Source organism: Melozone crissalis, unplaced genomic scaffold (assembly GCF_028551555.1).
Source record: "Melozone crissalis strain CALT ecotype California unplaced genomic scaffold, PUWL_Pcris_2 ptg000041l_1, whole genome shotgun sequence".
NCBI lineage: Eukaryota > Metazoa > Chordata > Aves > Passeriformes > Passerellidae > Melozone > Melozone crissalis.
The window spans coordinates 3,988,471-4,008,779 of NW_026535819.1; the positions used below are offsets into that span (position 1 = coordinate 3,988,471).

Consider the following 20,309-nt stretch of genomic DNA (forward strand, 5'->3'; position numbering starts at 1 on the left):
CACAGCCTTGTCCTTCAGTAGCCTGAGGCCAGTCCCTGGCTGAGGGGCATGGCCCTGTGAGAGCCCTGCAGCTGCTGCTTGTTTGGGCTGGAGGCCAATCTCCTCAGGTACATTTTTGATTTTCCGCATGGCCACCATCCTGATTAGACTATACTTCCCACACTCAGAAAGATTTGGGAATGCAAGTTCTCTGTTATTTTTCCTCTCTGGTGTATCACCAGTTCATTTGGATGCTTGCCTCTCTCTTGGGAGCTTTTTGAGCTTCTTCATTAGCCAGTTATTATGAAAATGTAGACAACCATTTATCCATAGCAATGGTGAACACTTTTTTCCAGGTCTGGACAGCAGCATCCAGTGTTTTATTTGAGATTTCTTCATGACAAAGATGGCATTGTTGGGTGACAGGTCCTGCTGAGGCAAATCAGGCTCTCACTCCAAAACAGGGAATTGTTATATCCCTCTCTAAGAAACAGGGAAGTGACCAGGTTTGCACTCTGCCTGTAGCTCACAGAGACATGGGGCTGTCACTGGAACATGTGAAAATGAAGTTTGTGCTCCAGATTCCAGAAGAGAAGGGACTCCGCTGAGTGACCATTTAGCTTTGGCCCAACTTCTGCATCAAGGTGCAATGCAAGAGGAGAAAGCCATTGAGATTTTTTTTTTCTTTCTTTAAAGAGTGCAGATGAAGGTCAACAGTGAGAAAATGAAAGATGTTTCTTGTGGGAGATCTCCCAGATTGTCCTTCTGGCAAAGCAAATCAGGGTCAGGTGTGCACAGGAACACAGGACATCAATTTCTGGCAGAAAACCAGGTCTGCTGCATCCCAGGATGTGTAGGGTGTGCTGGGAGGGGAAGTGCCCTTCACCACACCCCCAGGTCCCTTCACCTCAAGTGGACTTTTGCTGGAGTGGCACTGCCAGGCAGTTTTCCCCTGCGCCTCCTCTGTTGTTCCCTAAAGAGATAAAGCAGAACAAGGCAGCAGCTTCAGCAGCTGGAGGTCTCCAGCCATCTCCCCCCTGCTCCTGAGCTCTCCCTTTCCCAAGGGGATCCAGCATGTGGGACATCTCTGGCACAGCTGAGCCCTGTGTCCCTCACCACTGTGGGGTCTTTGAGTCAGGGCTGGTGGCACGTCTGTGTGTCTGTGTGTCTGTGTGTCTGTGTGTCTGTGTGTCTGTTACAGCTGCTGCTCTTCCTCCTGCCCATCCCAGCAAGGTGGGAACTGTGGGAACTGTGTGTGTTCCTTCTGTGACAGCTCTGGCATGGAGTAGAAACAGTTCAACCCCCAAATACCCAGGAGCCAGCCTCCACCCACAAAACCATAAGCCTGGCTTAGAAGTTGTGATTAATGATAAAAGAACTGTTTTCAGCCTGTAGGGTGCAGCAGAAGCGCATTTTAATGGAAACAAAGAACACCAGCTTGGAAGGGATCTCAAGGATCACCTGATCCAACCTCCCTTGGCAAAGCCCCTTCTAGTTAACACAGCCCAGCTGATCTGAGAAGTGTCCAGTGTTGGGGAATCCACCACTTCCCTGGGGAGCTTATTCCAGTGACTGATTGCTCTCACTATGAAAATTTGTCTTCTAGAAAATTGTATCTCCCCAGGAGTCACTTGTACCCATTACCCCTCATTTTTAACGTGTGACATCTCCTAAAAGGAGTCTCCATCTCTTCTGTAGCCACACTTTAAACATTTGAACTTGGTGATAAGTTCTCCCCTTTTCAGGTGGGCTGACACTGCAGTTCTAGAGCTCACCTGAGTATTGTCAGAGCCGAGGGGGGACTCCCAGAGCTGAGAGAGCAGGTGGCAGCACAGCACAGGGAAATGCTTTAAAAGGAGCCACCCCTGGCACTCTTTGCATGACTTACACACCAACAATATCCCGGGGTGAGCTCGAGGGGAGGGCCTCTGGGCTGTGCCATGGTTTCTTCTTTCGTATTTCCTAGGGAAGAGCAGCACTGCAAGTATGTACCTCAAAAGCCTCTGGGAACAGTTTATCCATCCCATATGTGTCCACAGTTCCTGAGCTCCCCTTCCTTCTGTGCTCGCTTTTTGTGTTACATTAATTCCACGCTGTATCTCTCTCACAGAGCCTGGAGGACTCACTGGCCTGAGAGATTCCCCAGATGTGGCATGAGCTCTCTATAAATTCCAAACATTTATTTTCCCTAAGATTTCGTGGCATTCTTGGAAGTCGGGGCTTTGAGTAGAGTGGAATGTCTTTAGAGGAAATATTACATCTCCTAGCTGAGGTCTGGCTGGAGTTTCTTTTTTACTTTTTTTACTCTTTATTCTATAGAGCTGTTACACTGATCCTGTGTTTCACCTCAAGCAGGAAACCATACATTTATGGATATAAAAATGATATAAAAATATGATGCAGTGGTCAAAGCTGTCAGAAGTTAAAACATTACTTCCAACTGCCCTCTGCTAATGACTTGCATCCTTTTTTCCAGGAACAGTGACATTCAAAGTGCCTGGCAAGGGGCTTCCAGATTATTGGAAGTCTTGGTGACAGAGAGAGAAACTCCTCCTGAAAATAGCTTTCTTAGGGGAACTCTGTTGCAGTGTAAACCAGAATGGACTGTTCAGTTCTCATCTATACCAGCACAAATCCCTATCAGCCCTGTGCAATGCCCAGATAGTAGAGGGTAGAATATGCTTCATTTCCTTCCACATTGTGTTCCCTTACTCTTAGCAATGTTCCACAGCATTAAGTATCCAAACTACAACATTTTTTTCATGTTATTACTGCTTCCCTTCAACAAAAACCTTGTCTTTATTGGGCATTTTCATCCTTGGCTCGTGTAACTTCACCAACTTTTATCTCCCTCCTTCGAGCCGCAGCTTTTCCCTGCTCATCTTTTTAATCTGACATTGTGATTTGTTCACTTGTGTAGTTGTTTTTCTCCTCAAAGAAGATTTGCTGAATCATTGGGGAGGAGGCAAGAGCTGTAGAGGCAGCTGGTGGCCAGTGATAAAACCAGGGCCACATCCAGCCTTGAGGGTTTGCAAGTGACAGCCCTTCAGCTGAAGGCCTGAGTCACATTCCCTTCTGAGCTAAGATTGCTGGGCACTTGGGGATTGAGAAGGGAGGATAAGGAGGTGGCACTCCCAAAGCAGAAATTATTGTTCCTGCTAAAGTTTGTGTTGTATCTTCTGCAAAATTAATAATGATGCTGTGAGAAAACTTGCAGGCTGGGGGCTAAATGGATGTTGTGCCCTTTTGAAATCCTTAGGCACATTCAAATGCAAAGTATTATCAATCCTGCTGAGTTCTCCACCACCATAGCTGTGGCTCTGTGCAGCAGGCACAGGGACATGGCTCTCTGACTTTCCAGCTGTTTCCCTGCGTTCCAGGTAACCTGAGAAACCTCAGCTGTCTCATGCACACCCAGTCTGAAACCCAAGGTCTTCTGCCCTGTCAGCTCTGCCTTTAAGACACTAGAAAATGAGTTTTGTGCAGGTCTTATAAGTGTCATTCAGAAATAAAAACTTACCAATAGTACATCGCACTTTTCCTAAGAAAAGAGTTTTAACTTGGGATGTTCTACTTAGTTTTAATACTTCAAGGAGGTAAGATAAAATTGGATAACAAACAAGACTGCAAGTCTGGCTCAGTTCCATTTCTTGTCCTACTCAAATTTGGGCAAATATTTTAAGGTGAAAAATGCAGGTTGGCAGATTCCAATGCAGAGCTTTAATGCTTTATGGAAGGTTTTTTGTGGGGTTTTTCATGATGCCACTCCAGTTCATTGCTGTGCATGTGCAGGAATTCTACTTTGCTCTTATCTGCAGATCTTGAAGCTGCTACAGGCTGGATCTAAATAAGGAGCTGAGGCAGGGATGTCTGACTGACACATGCTCCACCATGTCCACACTCTCAGGATGGGGCCCTCAGGAACAGGAATGCTCTGTCATCTCCAACTTCCCCTTCCTCAACTGAGACAAGAGATAACTTCTACTTTATAAAGAGAAAAAACCAGTGAACTTGACCACTGCTAAAAATCCCACCAAAGCTCCTAATATAGATGAGCCTGGGATGTAAGATAAACTCCCATGGCTTTAAAATTATTCAAGAGGAAGGCAGAATCAATGGAGATGGGTTTTTAAACCCCTTGCTCTTCATGAGGAAGCCTTGAACACCAGAATTGTGTTGGCTGGTGCTGAATGTGGCTGTTGGAGCTTGCTGAGGAGCCCTTGATGCACAGAGGAATTAAATGGCTCAGAGGTTGTTCATGACCTGGAGAACTGCAGATTATGGGCTGGAGCAGAATCAGCTGTGAGAAACTCAGCCTGAGAGTGGTGCAGAAACCACAGGGCTGTGACTCAGCTGGTGCAACTTCAGATGCCTACAGATACTGGGCTCCCTCTCTTCAGGGAGAGAAGTGTAGGTGCATACAAGGCAGGACTTCAGCCCTGTGCTTTAAGAGAGAAAAATCATTTCCTAGGTATGTTTCTTATCAAAAAAGGGAGCCAGGTCAGCAGAGATCCCCTGACCTGGTGTTGAAGGTTTCCTGCCTCATTTCCCATGGAGAGCAGGGCACAGCATTGCAGCCAAGGATGAGCACATCCTGCCAGCACAGGGGCAGGGCTTGCATCTCAGCAAAATCCCCAGATGCAGGCAGGACCTGAGACACCAGCCTGAACCAAAGGTGGTGGGATGCAGGATGAGGGCTGTCCATATGGTCTGGATGAGCAGTGACCTGATAACAGCAGTGACCTGATAACAGCAAAGCTAAAGAAATGTGTTAAAGCTGCAGGTGTGACACTGGTTCATCCTGCACGACCCAGCTCCATCAGAGAAACCAAGCAGAGGATGTGCCCTGCAGGGATCTCTCATTCTCCTCCCTGTCACAGCTGAGGTGTTTGCACAGGGAGCTTGCACAGGTCCAGGGGGCCTCATCCAAACACAGGAGGGTGTCCCTTCAGCTGGATTTATTTGGTTATTGCTGCCCTAGGAGAAGATGTGAAGGGGTATTTGCTGGCTCTTGCTTTTTCAGTCAAATGGGAACAGTCAGGATTTCCCCCTTCTATATACTCAGGGTTTTTACTTTTTTTCAGAAACAGAGCAATTATCTGTACACCAAACCTTAGTGACTGCTGGAACTGTGAAGTGGAAGATCCCCCTCCCAAACCTCAGGGGAAGCAGCACAGGGAGAAGCTGCTCTGGGCACTGAACAGGAGCAGCTCACTCAGTGAGCATCAGAATTGTTCGTTGTAAATCTGACTCTCACACTCAGCAATGCCCTAAGAAAACCTTTCCCATGCACTCCCTCAGGTCCCAAATTTCACATTTGCAGCTCCCAGGCTGCACTTAGCCAGGTTATTTGCATGGATGGGGGGCTGCCTGATGCCTGGGTGCCAAAGGGCTGACAGGCCTTTCCTGCCAATCTGTCTGTTGTTCAGATGAAGTGGTTGGAAAGTGCTCACTCTCCAGTTCCCTCTTTGGCTCAGGCACTCTGATAAGGTCTGGGCTGTCCTATCTTGCCCTGGGAGCTGTTCCTCCTCCCTAACAGGCTCCTTTCCCCGGCTGGCAGTTAGCAGCCGGCAGTGCTTGATAAACTTATCAGACCAAAGCTGAGCTCAGTGCACGCTCAGCTCCTCCCCAGCCCCAGATTTCCCCATTCCTGAGGACTCTCTGCCTGCCTTGCCGGCTGGTGCAGTGAACACAGATCCCCCTTGGGCCCTCAGGTCAAAATCAGCCCAAGGACCAGATTGAGGAGTGCTCAGATTGAAGCAGCACATTCAGAGTGAGGGCACTGAGTGGGATGTTCACAGCTCATATCCAGCTCTGTCTCTCTCCCTGCAATATTATTCACAAGTCAAAATGCTCCTGTCTGGTTTATCCTCCCTGTGTTGCTGCTCACCCTGTTCCTCTGCTGGTTGTGAGTTTAGTGGGTTCAATGCAGGGTCTCTGTGCTTGCTGCACGATTGCTGAGCCAGCTCTGGAGCGAGGGTGCTCTGCTGGATTCAGTTCCTATCTCTGGTTATTGCTGCCACAGTTGGGCGTTCCAGCCCCATCAAGGCTCCATTGTGTGAGGTGCTGGATGTGGCAGATAAGGAGGAGCAGCCTCATTCCTGACTATCTTACCGTTGAAATAAACAAGTGAAATGAAGGGGAGAGGGGGAATGATTATCCTCCTCTCACAGATGGGGTGAAGATCATCTGAGAGCTTCACAGTGTGCTGAACAACTTCAGAAATCCAGCACTCAAGCCTTGCCCAAGGTCGTGCAGGAAATGTGAGGCAGATCTTAAGTCTCAGTTTAAAGATGTAAGATGAGTGTGTGTCCATGGTGACTGTTAGTTTTAAGATGGTGGGCCAGGAATTCTGCAGAGATCTGTGTTCTCTTACCTCTCATCCAGCACAGAGATTCACTATCCCTGAATAATTCCTGTGTGGCTGTTCTGGGTTGCCTCCTCTGAGTGGATGTGCTATTCCAGGTGAAAAGCAGAGGGAAATCTCTGCTTTGTGAGCAGATTAAATATTTAAAAAATGGTTTGTGATATACTTATTTTGTATTATTCTGTAGCAGCACTGCAGGATGAGCTCCACATCCAGTCCCATGTTAGGCCCTTAATTGCAGGCAGGAATGCTTTCCCTGTGCAAGGAGATGTGTATGCAGCTATTTCTGGGAGATTGCCCCACATCTTCAAGTTTCCTTTTGTGTTCTGTGCTGATGGGCTGGATTTAAACTGCTGCTGTGTCTCCATCACCTGAGACTGGGGAGCAACGTGGTGTGAGGACAAGGGACTCTGCTCTTACCTTTTTTTCACTTAAAACCACTTCTTGTGATGTCTAAGGTGGGAAGGAAGCAGATGCAGCAAATAACTTTAACCGGTAGAACTTGCACCCAACTAGAATCTAATTCTTCCCTGTCCTTCCCCTCAGTTCTGTTTAGGGCTTCCTTAACAATTGCCAACACAAGAAAGCTTCAGGATCTTGCCTCCTCCAGGATTGCACTCTGTGAGGTTATTACAATCTGAAGATAAGTTCCATCTTAATGGGAACACCCTCTGCTTCCTGCAGGTGTCCCCTGGCTCTGTCCTCATCAGGGAGACAGATTCATCGTGTCCAAACTGAAATCCCCCCTTAATCACAGTTCTTCTGGGCTGCTGCTCTCAGTGCCTCAAGGCTGTCTGGAAGACACAGAGGCACCTCTCTCCTCCTGACAATGCCCGGGGTTAGTGCTTTGCATGTCCCTCATTTGCTAAACAAAACAGCCCAGAGACCAGGATTTATTTTTCCCTGGCAATAAAGGGGAGAAGTTGTAAAGGGGACTGGGGAAGTACAGGATACAGAGCCAGCTCAGAGGCAAAAACAATCAGCTCTTTCTTCAGCCACAGAGATTAGTTGAGATTTTGCTTTTTGCTATCTGTTTCCTTGACTGACTGACCAGAGCGTTTGTGATGCAAGGGGAGGTGGTGAGAAAGGGCCTGGGCCAGAGTGATCAGAACTGAGGATTTGCATGTTTGGAGAGCAAGGCCAGGTGTGTTTGGAGTTGGTGACAGCCATGGCCTGGTCCTGAGGGGTGCTGAGCATCCTTGGGTGCCCATGGTGCAGATTCAGCAGCTCCAAGGATCAGGGCAGCCCTTTGCCTGCTCTTTGTAGCAGATCTGCCCATGGCTGAGAGAGAAGAAGGGGCACTGGGGCTCTGCCTTGTTTTTCATTTGGGCTGCTGGCATCCCTAGGCCTCAAGAGGGGCATCCATAGGCCTCAGGCAGGGGCATCCATAGGCCTCAGGCAGGGGCATCCCTAGACCTCAAGCAGGGGCATCCATAGGCCCCAAGCAGGGGCATCCATAGGCCTCAGGCAGGGGCATCCATAGGCCTCAAGCAGGGGCATCCATAGGCCTCAGGCAGGGGCATCCATAGGCCTCAAGCAGGGGCATCCATAGGCCTCAGGCAGGGGCATCCATAGGCCTCAGGCAGGGGCATCCATAGGCCCCAAGCAGGGGCATCCATAGGCCCCACACAGGGGCATCCATAGGCCTCAGGCAGGGGCATCCATAGGCCCCAAGCAGGGGCATCCATAGGCCTCAGGCAGGGGCATCCATAGGCCCCAAGCAGGGGCATCCATAGGCCTCAGGCAGGGGCATCCATAGGCCTCAGGCAGGGGCATCCATAGGCCTCAAGCAGGGGCATCCATAGGCCTCAGGCAATGCCAGGGCTTGGGCATTAGGTGATTTTAAAGTGACAACTCATTACTCAAGAGGAAGAAACTGCAGTGTCTTGGTGGAAAACACTGCAAGTTAATTCCCTGTCCTCTCCTCCCTTTTGTCATCTCCTGTCTGTCCCTTACTGGTGCCTTTGCCAGTGGTCCCCTTGCACAGGCTGTGCCTCTGATAAACTGTCTGTGCCTGAGGGGATGGCTCAGCCTGGATCCCTGCCCTGCTCTGGCCACAGCTGTGTTCTCCTGAGCTCTGCAGCACTGCCTGCAGCCATCCCTTGTGCTCCTCCCCTCGCTGCCCATCCAGCCAAATTTGTCCCTGGATCTCCTGGGATGGGCTCTCCAGGCTCCTCACAAGCACCAGGCTGAGTGTTAACAACACCAGTTCTCTGCTGGCACTGCCTCCTTCAGTGTAGCTGCTCCTCAGGAATGTCTGGGCTCAGTAACCCACCCTGGAGTCCTGGGAAACAGCAGGACTGGGGTGATGAGTGCTGTGTTTGGAGGGAGAAGCTGTAGGAGCACACAGGAAAGCAGATCCCAGCTGTCCATTGAGGGTTTTAGCTCCTCTGTACCTTGGAATGAAAATCTAATGGATACAGCAGCTCTTCTTCATGAGGTTCAGAAGAACCAGGGGTCTGGTTTGGTTTTATGAGTGGTCACAGGCACTCTTCCAATTGATGTGTGCCAGCACTTGACTCCAAATGGCCAAAATTGGGAAGCTTTACATGAATCAGTCACCTCTGCTGTCCCCAGGGAAGTCTGTGCTGGTGTGCCTGTGTGGTTTGGGGCTGGAGAGTTTTGCTCCTGAGCAGTCCAGATGCTGACACCCTCTTTGAATATTTCTGTTTGCAGATTAGTGGAGGACAAGGGGAATAACAAACACAGTTTGCATTTTGGGCAGTAATTTTAATAAGCTGAAGTGCCTTTACCTTGAGCAAGGCTTGTGCATGTGTGGGTGTTCAGAGGTGTGTGTGGGGCTGGGGAGCAGTTCCATCACAGGTTATGCACCTTCCCCAGAATGGCCCAGGGAAGGACAGCAGGGATTTTTGGGGGCTTTGGCTGTTGGATACACATTCCATGAACCTGGTGTGCCCTCCTGCTCTGCATCAATCTGTCTCCAGGATGATATCTCTCTAATGGCTACCTTTTCCTGTGTGTGAATTTCCATCTTTATTCCCATTCAAACCATAAAGAGCAATCCTAGACTCCTTTTGCACCCCATCCCCACTGCCTGTGTCCCCAGAGTCAGGTGTGAGCCATTCTTTAAATGAGTGTTTTGAACATGGAATACACTGTGTTAGCCCAGTTACTAAGAAGGAACAGATTTATCAGATAAATCCCAGCAGGCCTGTACATGTCACTGTCTGGTACAGTGCAATAAAAATATACATTAGAATAAGTATAAATACATATTTACAGTGTACAAGTAAAGCCAGGAGTACAGACTCTGGGTTTGAGCTTCCAGGTACAGATTAATGACTTACAGCTTAGGCACAGCATAAAGGGGACAAGAACATTTTAGGTCTTAGGAGAATAACTTGGGATTTACAGCAGTGGAACTGAGGGCAGTTCTCTTCTGGCAATACATGAATTTTCCACTTGGATCATTTTTTCTTTGCCCATGATGGGCACTCCTTCATAAGCCTCTGGAGTGAAATGGCCCCAGCCTGTTCCCAGGGTAATTCCCACTGGTGTCATTGTCCAAGGCTGTGTGTTCAGGGATGCAGTTATGGAGTGAGCCACGTGCTGCTACAATGCCCCAATTAACTGAAAACACTTGTCTGCGTTATAATAATGTTATAATAATACTTTGTCCTTCCTGTTAAGAACTCAGGGGACTCCACAAACCTGAGTGAATGGCCCCACTCCACCAGGAGGGGTTGGAAAAACAAAAGCCCAGTGCAGTGCCTTGCCAAAGATTATAGAGAGAATTTGGCAGAGCTTGGAGGGAAACTGGTTCTTTACTTGCTCCAGTGCTTTGCTTCAACCCCTAGACCTGGCAAAAGGAGGAAATACCACTGCTCTCTTTGTATAATACTTGTGAGGTGCTTGCATGCTCTGCCAACATGTACAGGCTCAGTCACTTCCTCCTTGAGGAGAGAGCCTGGCAAGCAGAACTCTGGCCCTTGACATCGATATCCAGGGTCACTCCTGCCCAGGCAGTGATTCAGGATTGCTCAGGACAGCTCTAAGCTGGCATGTGCAGCATGCAGGGAAATATTGTGGGGCATACCAGCCCTGATTCCAAGACTCTCCCATGGTACCAAGGCATGGGGATCATTAGCTTGTGCCTGGTGGTGTGCTCTGGCTCTTCCTGGAGCCTGCTTGGGATCTCTGCAGCGTGGTGTGTCTGAGAAATGTATTTAGAGACCCCTGTTATCTGCTAGGGATAGGAGCTGTTTCTTCAGTATTTTCCTCCCACTCCAAGCTAAAAATACAGCACAGTTAAGTTGTCATTTGATCACAGTAAATGCTCTGCTGAAAGAAATGACTTTAAGGTGTCTGTTGGCAGAATTTATGGCCTGGGCAGGTCTCTGCAGAAGGCCTGTCCAGGTTGAACACAGCTGACTGAATGCAATCTATTTGCATGCCCTGGGCTTATCTTCCCAACCATCAGAGCAGAACATGGTTACAGCACCAGCTTTGTACAGATTGCTGCTGCCACCAGCCCAGGAGTCCCCTCCTCCCAGCTGGGCAGCCTGACAAACTGGATCCTGCTCCTGGTGTAAAGCCAGAGTAACAGTGACCTTGGAGGAATTCCTCTGGATTTACACTTGAGCAGGTGATGTCAGATCTGGGCTGGTACCTGTTGCAATCAAAAAGTGAAAGCTCCCACAGATTTCTTCGGTATGTGCAAGGCCCTGTGGTGCCAAACACCAAAGCAAATGATGACTTGGTGAGTCCCCAGGGGAGCACAGGACACCATGGGAGCTTTTTGAGCTGGATGGAGGTGCTGGGGACAGTCTTGAAGGTGGAGCTCCAGCAGAGAGGCCTCACTTGAGGCTGTGCTGGGTCTCGCGGTGCCTGCGCAGATCCACCTTGCGCTGGAAGCCCTTGGCGCAGAGCTCGCAGCTGAAGGGTTTGAAGCCCGTGTGCTTGCGGCTGTGGGTGATCAGGTTGGAGCTCTGGCTGAAGGCTTTGCCACACACCTGGCATTTGTGGGGCTTCTCCCCTGCAAGGCACAGAAAATGGTAAAAAAACCTGCTTTAACGGGTGAACAAAGAGAGATAGAAATGCGTTTTAGCAGAGTCAGACCTGCTTGGGCATCATAGTGCTGCTAACACAGCTCTCCTGGTGATATGTCTGGATTGAGATCCAGAAGAACCAGGGACGGTCCTCTCCAGCTGGGTACAACCCCAACATGCACCACAGGCTGGCCAATAACCACCCCCTTGTCAGGCAGATGTGCTCCAGCCTCCTGCTGTCTCATCCCATGTGGAATAATGACTTTGCAGTGCCTCTGCACACTTACCCCCAGTCTAACACCTCTGTGTCTGGGGTCTGTGTGTGTACATCAGCTTGAATTTTGGTTTTCTCATGGAATATTTGGTCTCTCACCTGTGTGGATGTAGGTGTGCTTCTTCATGTCTGACTTCTGGTGGAAGCGCTTCCCGCAGTACTGGCAGGGGTAGGGCCGCGTGTCCGAGTGGATCAGCAGGTGAGTGGAGAGGGTGGAGGAACGTTTGAATGTCTTCCCACACATCTTGCACTCAAAGCTTCTTTCCTGTTGGGGAAGGAAAATCATGGGATGTCTGAGGCTGTAAGACATGTGACAGAGCTTGAAGAGTGATGAGAGTTGTAGATTTGATAAGCAAATCTCCTTGGCTCGTGGACTGATGACGCTGGGCGCAGCACAAAGGGAATGCAGGGAGGGTTAATTATGGAAATGGATCACATCTTGTGATCCCAGCTCCTGCACCCTCTAGCAGAGTGAGTAGCAATGATCCTCCCTTGCCTTCCAAGGAATTCTGAAGGGCAGACTGAGATTTGTGAGACCAAGAGCTCTGGCCTGTGGTTTTCAGAGCTCCTGCCCTTGTCACTGCGTGCCACAGGAAGGGCATCACGTTTGTAACCTAGGAAGTGTCACTTCCTCTGTAATGGGTTAAGCAAGAGCTGAGGTCCAGAGCTGGTTCTCTGGAACCATGCCACCCACCTGGGAGTGGATGTTGGTGTGCTGTTCCAGGCTCACAGCGTGCCCAAAGGTTTTGCCACACACTTCACAGGCAAAGGGACGGGTCCCGCTGTGAGACCTTCGGACGTGGACCTCCAGTCCATGGGGAGTGGAGAACACCTGCAAAACAAAATCCCTGTGATTTTTCTGATATGAGGTGGTTGCACCTCCATCTCTGTTTTCAATTCCTTCTCTTTATGTAATTCTCCCCTGTGTGAAAGCTCCTGTGAACTGCAGCATTCCCACTGCCTTGTTCTCCTGACTGCAGGCCCTGCTCTGAGCCACATTTTGGTGTGCCCAAATGAAGCATTCCATGCTTCATGTGTGCCATGAACATCCCTCCAGGCCCTCCCCATCCCAGAGGTTCTCATCCAACACACACCTTGTTGCACTTGACACAGTGGAAGGTCTCCATGTCTGAGGAATAATGCAGGCTGTAATCCAGGGGGGGCTCGGTGCTGGGCAGGAGGTGGCTCCCATAGAGGCTCACAGGGTGCTCCAGCAGGGCTGACTGCATGCTGGAAGACATCTGCTGGTAGCTGTATGGCATGTGGAAAGCATCCCAGGAAAAGCCAGCTTTGTAGAACGTTGGGGTGCTCGCTGTGTTAGTGCAGTCCTTGATCTGCAGCCCTGGCATGGCCATCTCTGAGTTTGCAAAGGAGAGGGAGAGGTCAGTGTCACACCATGGCCTGAAGTTGGGCACCTGTTCAAAAGTTCCCCATCTTGCCTGACCTCGGGAGCTGCATTCGGTAAATTCTCCTTGATTCAAATCCTCATTCCCCAGGTAAAGTTCCCATCATGACTTTGATTTCAATCTGAGGAAATTTTATGGCGCAGAATGCCATGGAAATTTTCTGGCTAAGGGAATACTGAGCCCCCTGCTAGCCCTCCTTGATGAGGTGTTTGAACAAGTGCCCTGTGGGCATCTGCCTTGACCCACATAGCACAGAGCTGCATTGATGTGGGGAGGGTCATTCACTGGGAATAACAGCACAATCCTTCATTCTCCCTGGTACAGACCAGAACTGTAAAGGGAAATACAGAATGCTCCTGATGAGCTCTGCCTGTGGCAAGTTTGGCCATTGATGTCAAAATAAGAACTCTCATTTACTGAAAATCTGGGCCCAGTTTTAGGGGTTCCATAACCAGCTTGGCCCTGACCTCTTCTGCAATTGGGGTTTTGGGTTACCAACCTTGAGCTGAAGGGCCTGGCAGCATCCTGCTCAGGTACTGGACAGGGACACTCTCTTCTTTCAGTTCAGGTGGGTCCTTTTCTTGTTTTGGAACCACACATCCCAGGTCCTGTTTCTTGATGTCCTCTAGTGTCCTGTCTCCTGTGGCTGTAAAGAGCAGTGTCACACTTAGGTCACAGTTCTGTCACTCTTGATGCTGTGAGGTTATGTCACTTCTTGCACAGTTATGTCACTCTGGCTGCTACAAGAAGAGTCTGTTTAGGTGAGTTTTGCACTCATGTGTGAACTCCTGCCTGGACAGAGCAGCCCATGCTCGATTCCCTGAGGAAGTGCAGAGTGATGCAATCAGCATTCAAGGTCTGCCCATTGCTGAGGAAGGGAAATTCCAAGCAGGATGAGAAAGGCAAGGCGGAGGGGGCAGGATGAGATGATAGGATCCTTGATACCTGATACACTTAGAGAAAATCAACCCCAGAATTATGTCTGTAAGAATAATTTCCCTATTCAAAACCATTTCTGTTTGTGTGGGTAACTAACAATCACTAACTTATTAACCTCCCCACCCCTCTCCTGAGAGAGCTGGGTATTGTTAACTTGGATTTATGGACAGCCAAGTGGGGAAGAAGACTGAGCCTCATCTCCTCCTGCCCACACTCCCATTTATTTCTCCATGCTTGTCCCAGCCCTTAAAGACACCAACCAACCCTTGTTAAACTTTGTAGTAAAAATCTAAAATCACAGAGGTGCAACATGTGTCTCCTTTCTGCTGGAGATGGGCTAGATCTGCTGAGGAACAGTATTTATCTCTTGTCAAAACCTGCCACTGCGCCAGAGACACAACAAATGGCCCAAGGATGATGGCAGGAATGGAAATTAAAATGTTACCTCCTTTCTTTTTTATCCTACTTATCTCAGGGCTAGACTCTAATTTGATAGCCAGGGCTAGAACAAAGGGTAAACTGATCCTAAATTTGAATAAAGAAAATTTGAATGGTGCCTGAAGGAAGGAGATAATTACCCTGGCCCTGCCACTGCTTGGATGGCTGTGGGAGAGCAGGAGCAGAGGGAGCACAGCAGGGATGGCAGAGCTGTGTTGGGTGGTGTTAACACCAGGAAGAGATGGTAGAGAAGATGCAGCCCAGAGGGAATGTGGGCAGTGAACACAGGAAAGCAGAGGTGGAGGTGGCAGAGTTGTGAGTTTGTAGAACTCTGACAACCCAGTGCAAGCTCTTTATCCAGCTATAAGTGACCTGAAGTTGGTCATTTTTCCCAAATGTGACCGACTCCACACAGCATCTTACAGCTCAAACCTCCCCAGCAGGAAACAAAGGGAGGATCAGAGTGGATTTGTGCAGAGAAAGGACACACAGAAATGGATCCGCTTGCCCTTACACTGACATCCCTGTGTGGAAGCCCTTGGATGCTCCTTAGCTCACTCATCCTGCTCCCTTAGCTTCCTGCTGAATGATGGATTCACCTCAGTGTGTTCCTACAAGCCCAGGGGATGGACAGACTCACCAGTGAAGGCAGAGGGCACTGGACCCCAGGGGAGGACTGGCAGGTCATCTTCCACACAGCGGGGCTGGTGATAGGTGTGAGCCTTTTTGCTCTTCACCAAAAAGGAACGTGGCATCTTCCATTCACCTTCTGGCATGAAACACAGAAAAACACCAGCTAAACCTCTGTGGCTTGGGGAGTAAGTTCACACTTGTTTCAGATTAAGTGCACCCTGCAAAAATCACACTTCACAACCTACCCCAGGCTGAGGCAAAGGATCACAGAAAAAGAAACAGGGACAGGCTTAACCTGAGATCTGAGTTACAGACCAAAACTGTCTGTGGCAGGCATGCTGGAAGCCAGGACCTGTCTCTTGCAGTCCTGTCTGACTTTTTATTTTTCCATTTCTGATCTTCTCCTCCCTGGCAGGAGAGGGAACCACAAGTTAGAGATCCTCACTGGACAAAGTCTGAGTGTTTGTGCTGTCCCAAACCACGGCCTGGCTCTACTGTGAAATGATTATATAAACAACAATGATAGAAACTACACCAATAATAGGAGAGAGACAGGGAGATCCCTGCAGAGTGATGTGTGGAGGGTTTCCCTCTTGCTTGAGTAGTTGGAGCTGTGGCTGACAAACAAGAGAGCAGAGGCAGAGCAGGAGGGCTGGGTGAGAAGTCACCTTTTGGACCCAACTCAAATATTGCAGACCGTTGAAAAGGCGGGTTAGGGACAAACATAAAATGCTGAAATTTAATCATACCAAATTCTCTTGCAATGAATGTGTTATCTTTGCTACCCAGAACCCAGCCCACCCTGTGCCCACTCCCTAGGGCTGGTAACTGCTCTGATGGAGGCAGGGTGGCAACAGGGACAATGTTGTGAGCACTAATATCAGCTGGTGCTTAATTTGCATTTGTATTTGCATTTTCCCTTGTAATTGTTTGGGATAGAGGCACTAAAAACAAATCTTGCTATATTTCATTTGAAAAGTCAGCATTTAAGTCCTGACTCTCTGTTGACTGGAAACTGTAATTAAGTTTTGTTCCTTCCTGAGAGCAGTTCAGTGGAACTTACTTATTTACTAAAGAAAACCCCCCAAAATCCATAAAGTTTGCACCTGTTAAGCAGGAATGATATGAAATGTCTGTCCAAGGACAGAGCAGTCCTGAAATCCCAAACAGGCAGGGATGGAAAGGTCTGTTCCCCAGAGATCAGAAGTGCCTGTACTGCCCCTTCATGCTAAATATAATTACAGAGCCCAGTGGTGTTTTGTTTAAAGGTCTGAGGGCCACATTTACAGTGGTGCCCAAAGCTGTGGGATTGCCACAGCCAGGTCTGCTGGGGACAGGGGGATTGCCAGGCTGCCCCCAGCCCAGCTGCCTTTGGATATACTGCTGTCTTTTTAAATCTGGACCAGGATTCCCACTGTTCCATCTATGAATTCAGGGATAACTCTTGTTGGCTCAAGTAATTTTTTCTTCTGAAATGACTCACCTGTTTTTCTTCATCTTTTTCCAAGAAATTTACGTGTAGCTTGAGATGAATAATAGAAAGCTGAGGACAAGAGCAGACTTTTAATTTAATTTTAGAAAAAGGACAGAACAGCACCGAGGAGGGACCATAAGCAGGCCCTTGAGGGAAGGGGCACTGAAGCACACACTGCTGCTTTTTGCTCTCCTGGAACTCTCTAATGAGGTTTATTCAAAGATCTGTAAAGAGCCCCTGCCCAGTGAAAGCTGCAGGCACAGAAATAGCTCCAGCTCAAAGACAGGGCTGTTCTGCAGTGGGTTGTGACCCTTCAGCAGCTCTGCTCAGCTCCTGGTCAGTCCCAGCTGAGCCACCTGTGCACTGACCCAGCCCTGCATTATAACCTGCCCCAAGGTAAAGTGCTGCTCCAAACCCTTTAAACCTGGAATTTCCACTCCTGTCACAGGGGTTTTCCCATGCGGTGGGGCAGCACTGTGTCCACAATGAGGGAATTGACACCAGGAAACTTCAGGCATCAGATTCCTCTGCCTGAATTAACCAGCTCCTGCTTTCCCTGGGCTTCCTCCATGGTAGAGGAGCTGTGGCAGTGGGGAGAGCCTGCATCCAGCTGTGCCTGCTGGAATTCTCCCTGCCCTCAGGCTGCAGAATCCTGCAGAATCCTGTGGCAGCAGCTGGGCAGCTCAGCCAGGTGAATCAGATAAGAGATGGGTGGTTTAAGAATCCAGCAAAGTTTTATGCCAAGTTCAGACAGCACTAAGTACAGCCCCTCTTTTCCAGTGGTGCCTAAAAGCAGATGTCCATGAATAAAAAGAATATTTCTGGATGGGTTTGCCCCAGGCTGTGTAAAAGTCAAATTTGGTGCAGTATCCTGAGTGCTGATAAGGACTGAGCACAGCCATCCTCAATGGACTGAACGTTGCAAAAGGAAGTCACCTTCCCCCACCCCATTTTACAGAAAAAAAAGGAACTGGGAGCCCAAAGCAGAGTTAATTAACAACTGCACTGGACTGGCTTTGTGATTCACACAACCAGGCTAGAGGAAAGCTACAAGCAGAGATTGTGGGAGGAAAAAGGACTGTTCTTCCTCGAAACTCCAGATTATCTGTACAAGAGATCAGCTGCTCCTACTGGCTCACTGCATTTCCCAGGAAAAGCAGTGCTGTGGACCCTGCCACCTGCTACATTTTAGAGTTATTGAAGCTTTTGACAGAATTTAGCTTAAACCTTTTGCTGAAAATTAAACTTTCTTTTTTGTTTTTGTTCATTTCAGCCCCTGTGGCAGCTGTTTCTACCTGGACTGGTAAGCGCACAAGGGAATTTATTGCTTGGGCAGGAGTGCCCATTCAAAATTGAAATGTTCTGGCATTTTTATTAATTCAATATAGGATATAAAACCAGCAGGTGGCTAAAATTGGCATTCCTATTAGCCTGCCATTCATGCAGCTGTATAATAATGTTCTAATGTGCCCTGAGGAAAAGACAGCAGGAGCCAAGGGGGAAAAAGCAGCTTCACTATTTTGGGTACCTCACCTGAAGCACCTTGGAAGGGTTTCTTTCACCAGTTATAAATTCCCCAGTCAGATCTGAAAGCAGATCCAGCATTTGCATGTTCAAACTCAAAGTTCCTCCACCCTCAGCAACGCTTTTGGATGATTTTGCAGAGTATCCCAGGTAAAACTCTAATGGGACACTGAAACATTGCAAGTGGGCTTGGTTTTTAGTTTAGGGGTGGCTTCTGACTCCAGGATCCTCATTTTAGTGCATCCTGTGTTGCTCATGAAGTCCTCACTCACTTCACTGCACAACAGCTCAGTTCCCAAACCTACAGCACTGGTCCTTGATGTAATTTAGAAATGAATTATGAATTCTATATTCTATAAATTCTATGAATTTAGAAACTCATACTCTCACTGGATTGGATTGTGGAGCCTTTGGTGGGGACAGTGTTTGCAGGATTGTGCCACACTGAACCCAATTTGCAGTGAAAGCTCCATTCTAAAGCCGACTTGCATTTTTCTCTAAATTCGAGTAATTCTGTTTTCAGATTTCCAAGGTTAATTGTAGAGATTAAATGCTATTTCTTGCTACACTCAGTGAAACATTAAATTTTAAGTGGCATTAGAAGACTAGAACTCACTAGTAGTACATTACACCACATCTTCAGATAAGTTGATGAGCATACAAAGTTTTAGGCTAAAAAGCACTTTTTCCTTTCCATTTTTTAATTGACATTATTTACATTTATATCTTAATATTGCAGTTTTTGTGCTTTTATTTTTCTTCTTTTTCTGGAAAAAATAAGGCTTCCAAAAATACAGAATAGTTTCTCTTTCAAAAGATTACATTTTAGAAGGAAAAAAGTGCAAAGTACAACATGATGTGTCTGTGGTTTAAGAACCCAAATAAAATAAAATAAAATAAGAGGTTTTATGGAGTCTTGACTTTTTAAAGTCAAATTTGAAAGAATTTCAGCTCTTTACAACAAAATTAATAATTTCTTCACTAGTCCACCCTTGCAAAATCAAATGTACTTGGGGCAAGTAATTTAAACGCCACTTTTTTGCTAGAAAAATGAACAGGACATTTTTAATTCTTGTGGTAAGACTGGATAAATGGACATTGTGGCAGGGGCAGCAAATTATGGTGGAAATTTTGTTGAAAAAGTTGAACAGAAATGTTGGTATAGCTACCACATCTAGAAAAAAACATATTTAGACAGTAATTGCAGTACTTGTTCTCTGGAAAGCTCACATAGCTCCCTGTGATGTTGAGAATGCCACTGGCTTGAGGAAACTTTGCCTTAGGGTTCCATGGATGGAATTATACAGTGCAATCTCCCAAATTCCAGATCTCCTTATTGTACAAATGCAATTTCAATGTGAACTTGCAAACCATTAATGTGTTGGATCAATCTTGTGATATGAGAAGTGCCTATAAATAGCTAATTCCATATGCTAAAAAATTGTTAGATTAATCAGCCTATATTCAAAAAGGGTGGAAAAATAATAAAAGATGAATTCAAAGCAAAAATCTGAATGGGAGAGGAATTGTCATCTACAAAAACTGGCACAGGTGATGGCAGCAGAGGTGTGCTGCTCTCTGGATGTTAAGGTCTGGCCCTATAAAAGAGCAAATAAAAGGAAAAACACGGTTTTCCCTCTCCTCAATGGCACAGTAAAAAACTCCACAGCTCCTGCTGATGGAGCTGCCTGGGACACAGGTACCTGAGACCATTGTCACATCTCTTATATTTTGTTCTATTACCATTTTCACGTTTAAAAGTGAAGCACATGGCACATAATTCCAAAAGGTTCAATTCAAATGAGTCAGGTGAACTATTACCACACAGGAGCCCTCAGGACAAGTGACTTAGGCAATGGAATATATTACATATTTGCAGACATGAGCGAAGAAGAAGGAGGAGGAAAAAAGCTTAGAAAAACATATCAGAAAAATGAGAAAGCCAATGCAGTTAAGAGTGTTTAAAAGAATAAATCAATCACCTGTTTGAGGGACTTTGCTTTACTGGATTTGCCTTGAAATCTCCCCAGACAAGCGAGACGTCGTCCTCTCTCAGGACTCCTCTTCCACTTTTTCACTTGGTCGCAGTCAGTTGAAATAGATACTTCTCCTTTTTTCTCTCTGTTTTTTTTTTTCCCCTGTTCCCCTCCCTGATTTTTCAATCAGATTATTTGTGTCAAAATCTGGCGGTGAAGAAACAGCCAATAAGAGGCAGAGCCCAGAAAGTATTTGCTTATCAAAACTTCCCAGGACTTTGACAACTTGA

General features: G+C 47.6%; 1 protein-coding gene across 1 annotated transcript; it reads right to left on the bottom strand.

Annotated features, from left to right (window-relative positions):
* Positions 1–11,163: 11,163 nt before the first annotated feature.
* On the bottom strand, positions 11,164–15,182 carry GFI1B (growth factor independent 1B transcriptional repressor). Its single transcript, XM_054284431.1, has 6 exons — positions 15,053–15,182; positions 13,535–13,681; positions 12,724–12,986; positions 12,324–12,461; positions 11,729–11,894; positions 11,164–11,342 (listed from the first exon to the last, which is right to left on the bottom strand). Exons 1-6 carry the CDS (start codon positions 15,165–15,167, stop codon positions 11,164–11,166), a joined length of 1,008 nt encoding a protein of 335 aa, XP_054140406.1. The 5' UTR covers positions 15,168–15,182.
* Between the last annotated feature and the right edge of the window lie 5,127 nt (positions 15,183–20,309).

Coding starts and splice junctions, on each gene's coding strand:
- GFI1B (XM_054284431.1), bottom strand. CDS start 15,167: ATGCCACGTTCCTTTTTGGTGAAGAGCAAAAAGGCTCACACCTATCAC. Junction 13,682..15,052: donor AGTGCCCTCTGCCTTCACTG/GTGAGTCTGTCC, acceptor TGCTCTTTACAG/CCACAGGAGACAGGACACTA. Junction 12,987..13,534: donor GCCAGGCCCTTCAGCTCAAG/GTTGGTAACCCA, acceptor TTGCAAACTCAG/AGATGGCCATGCCAGGGCTG.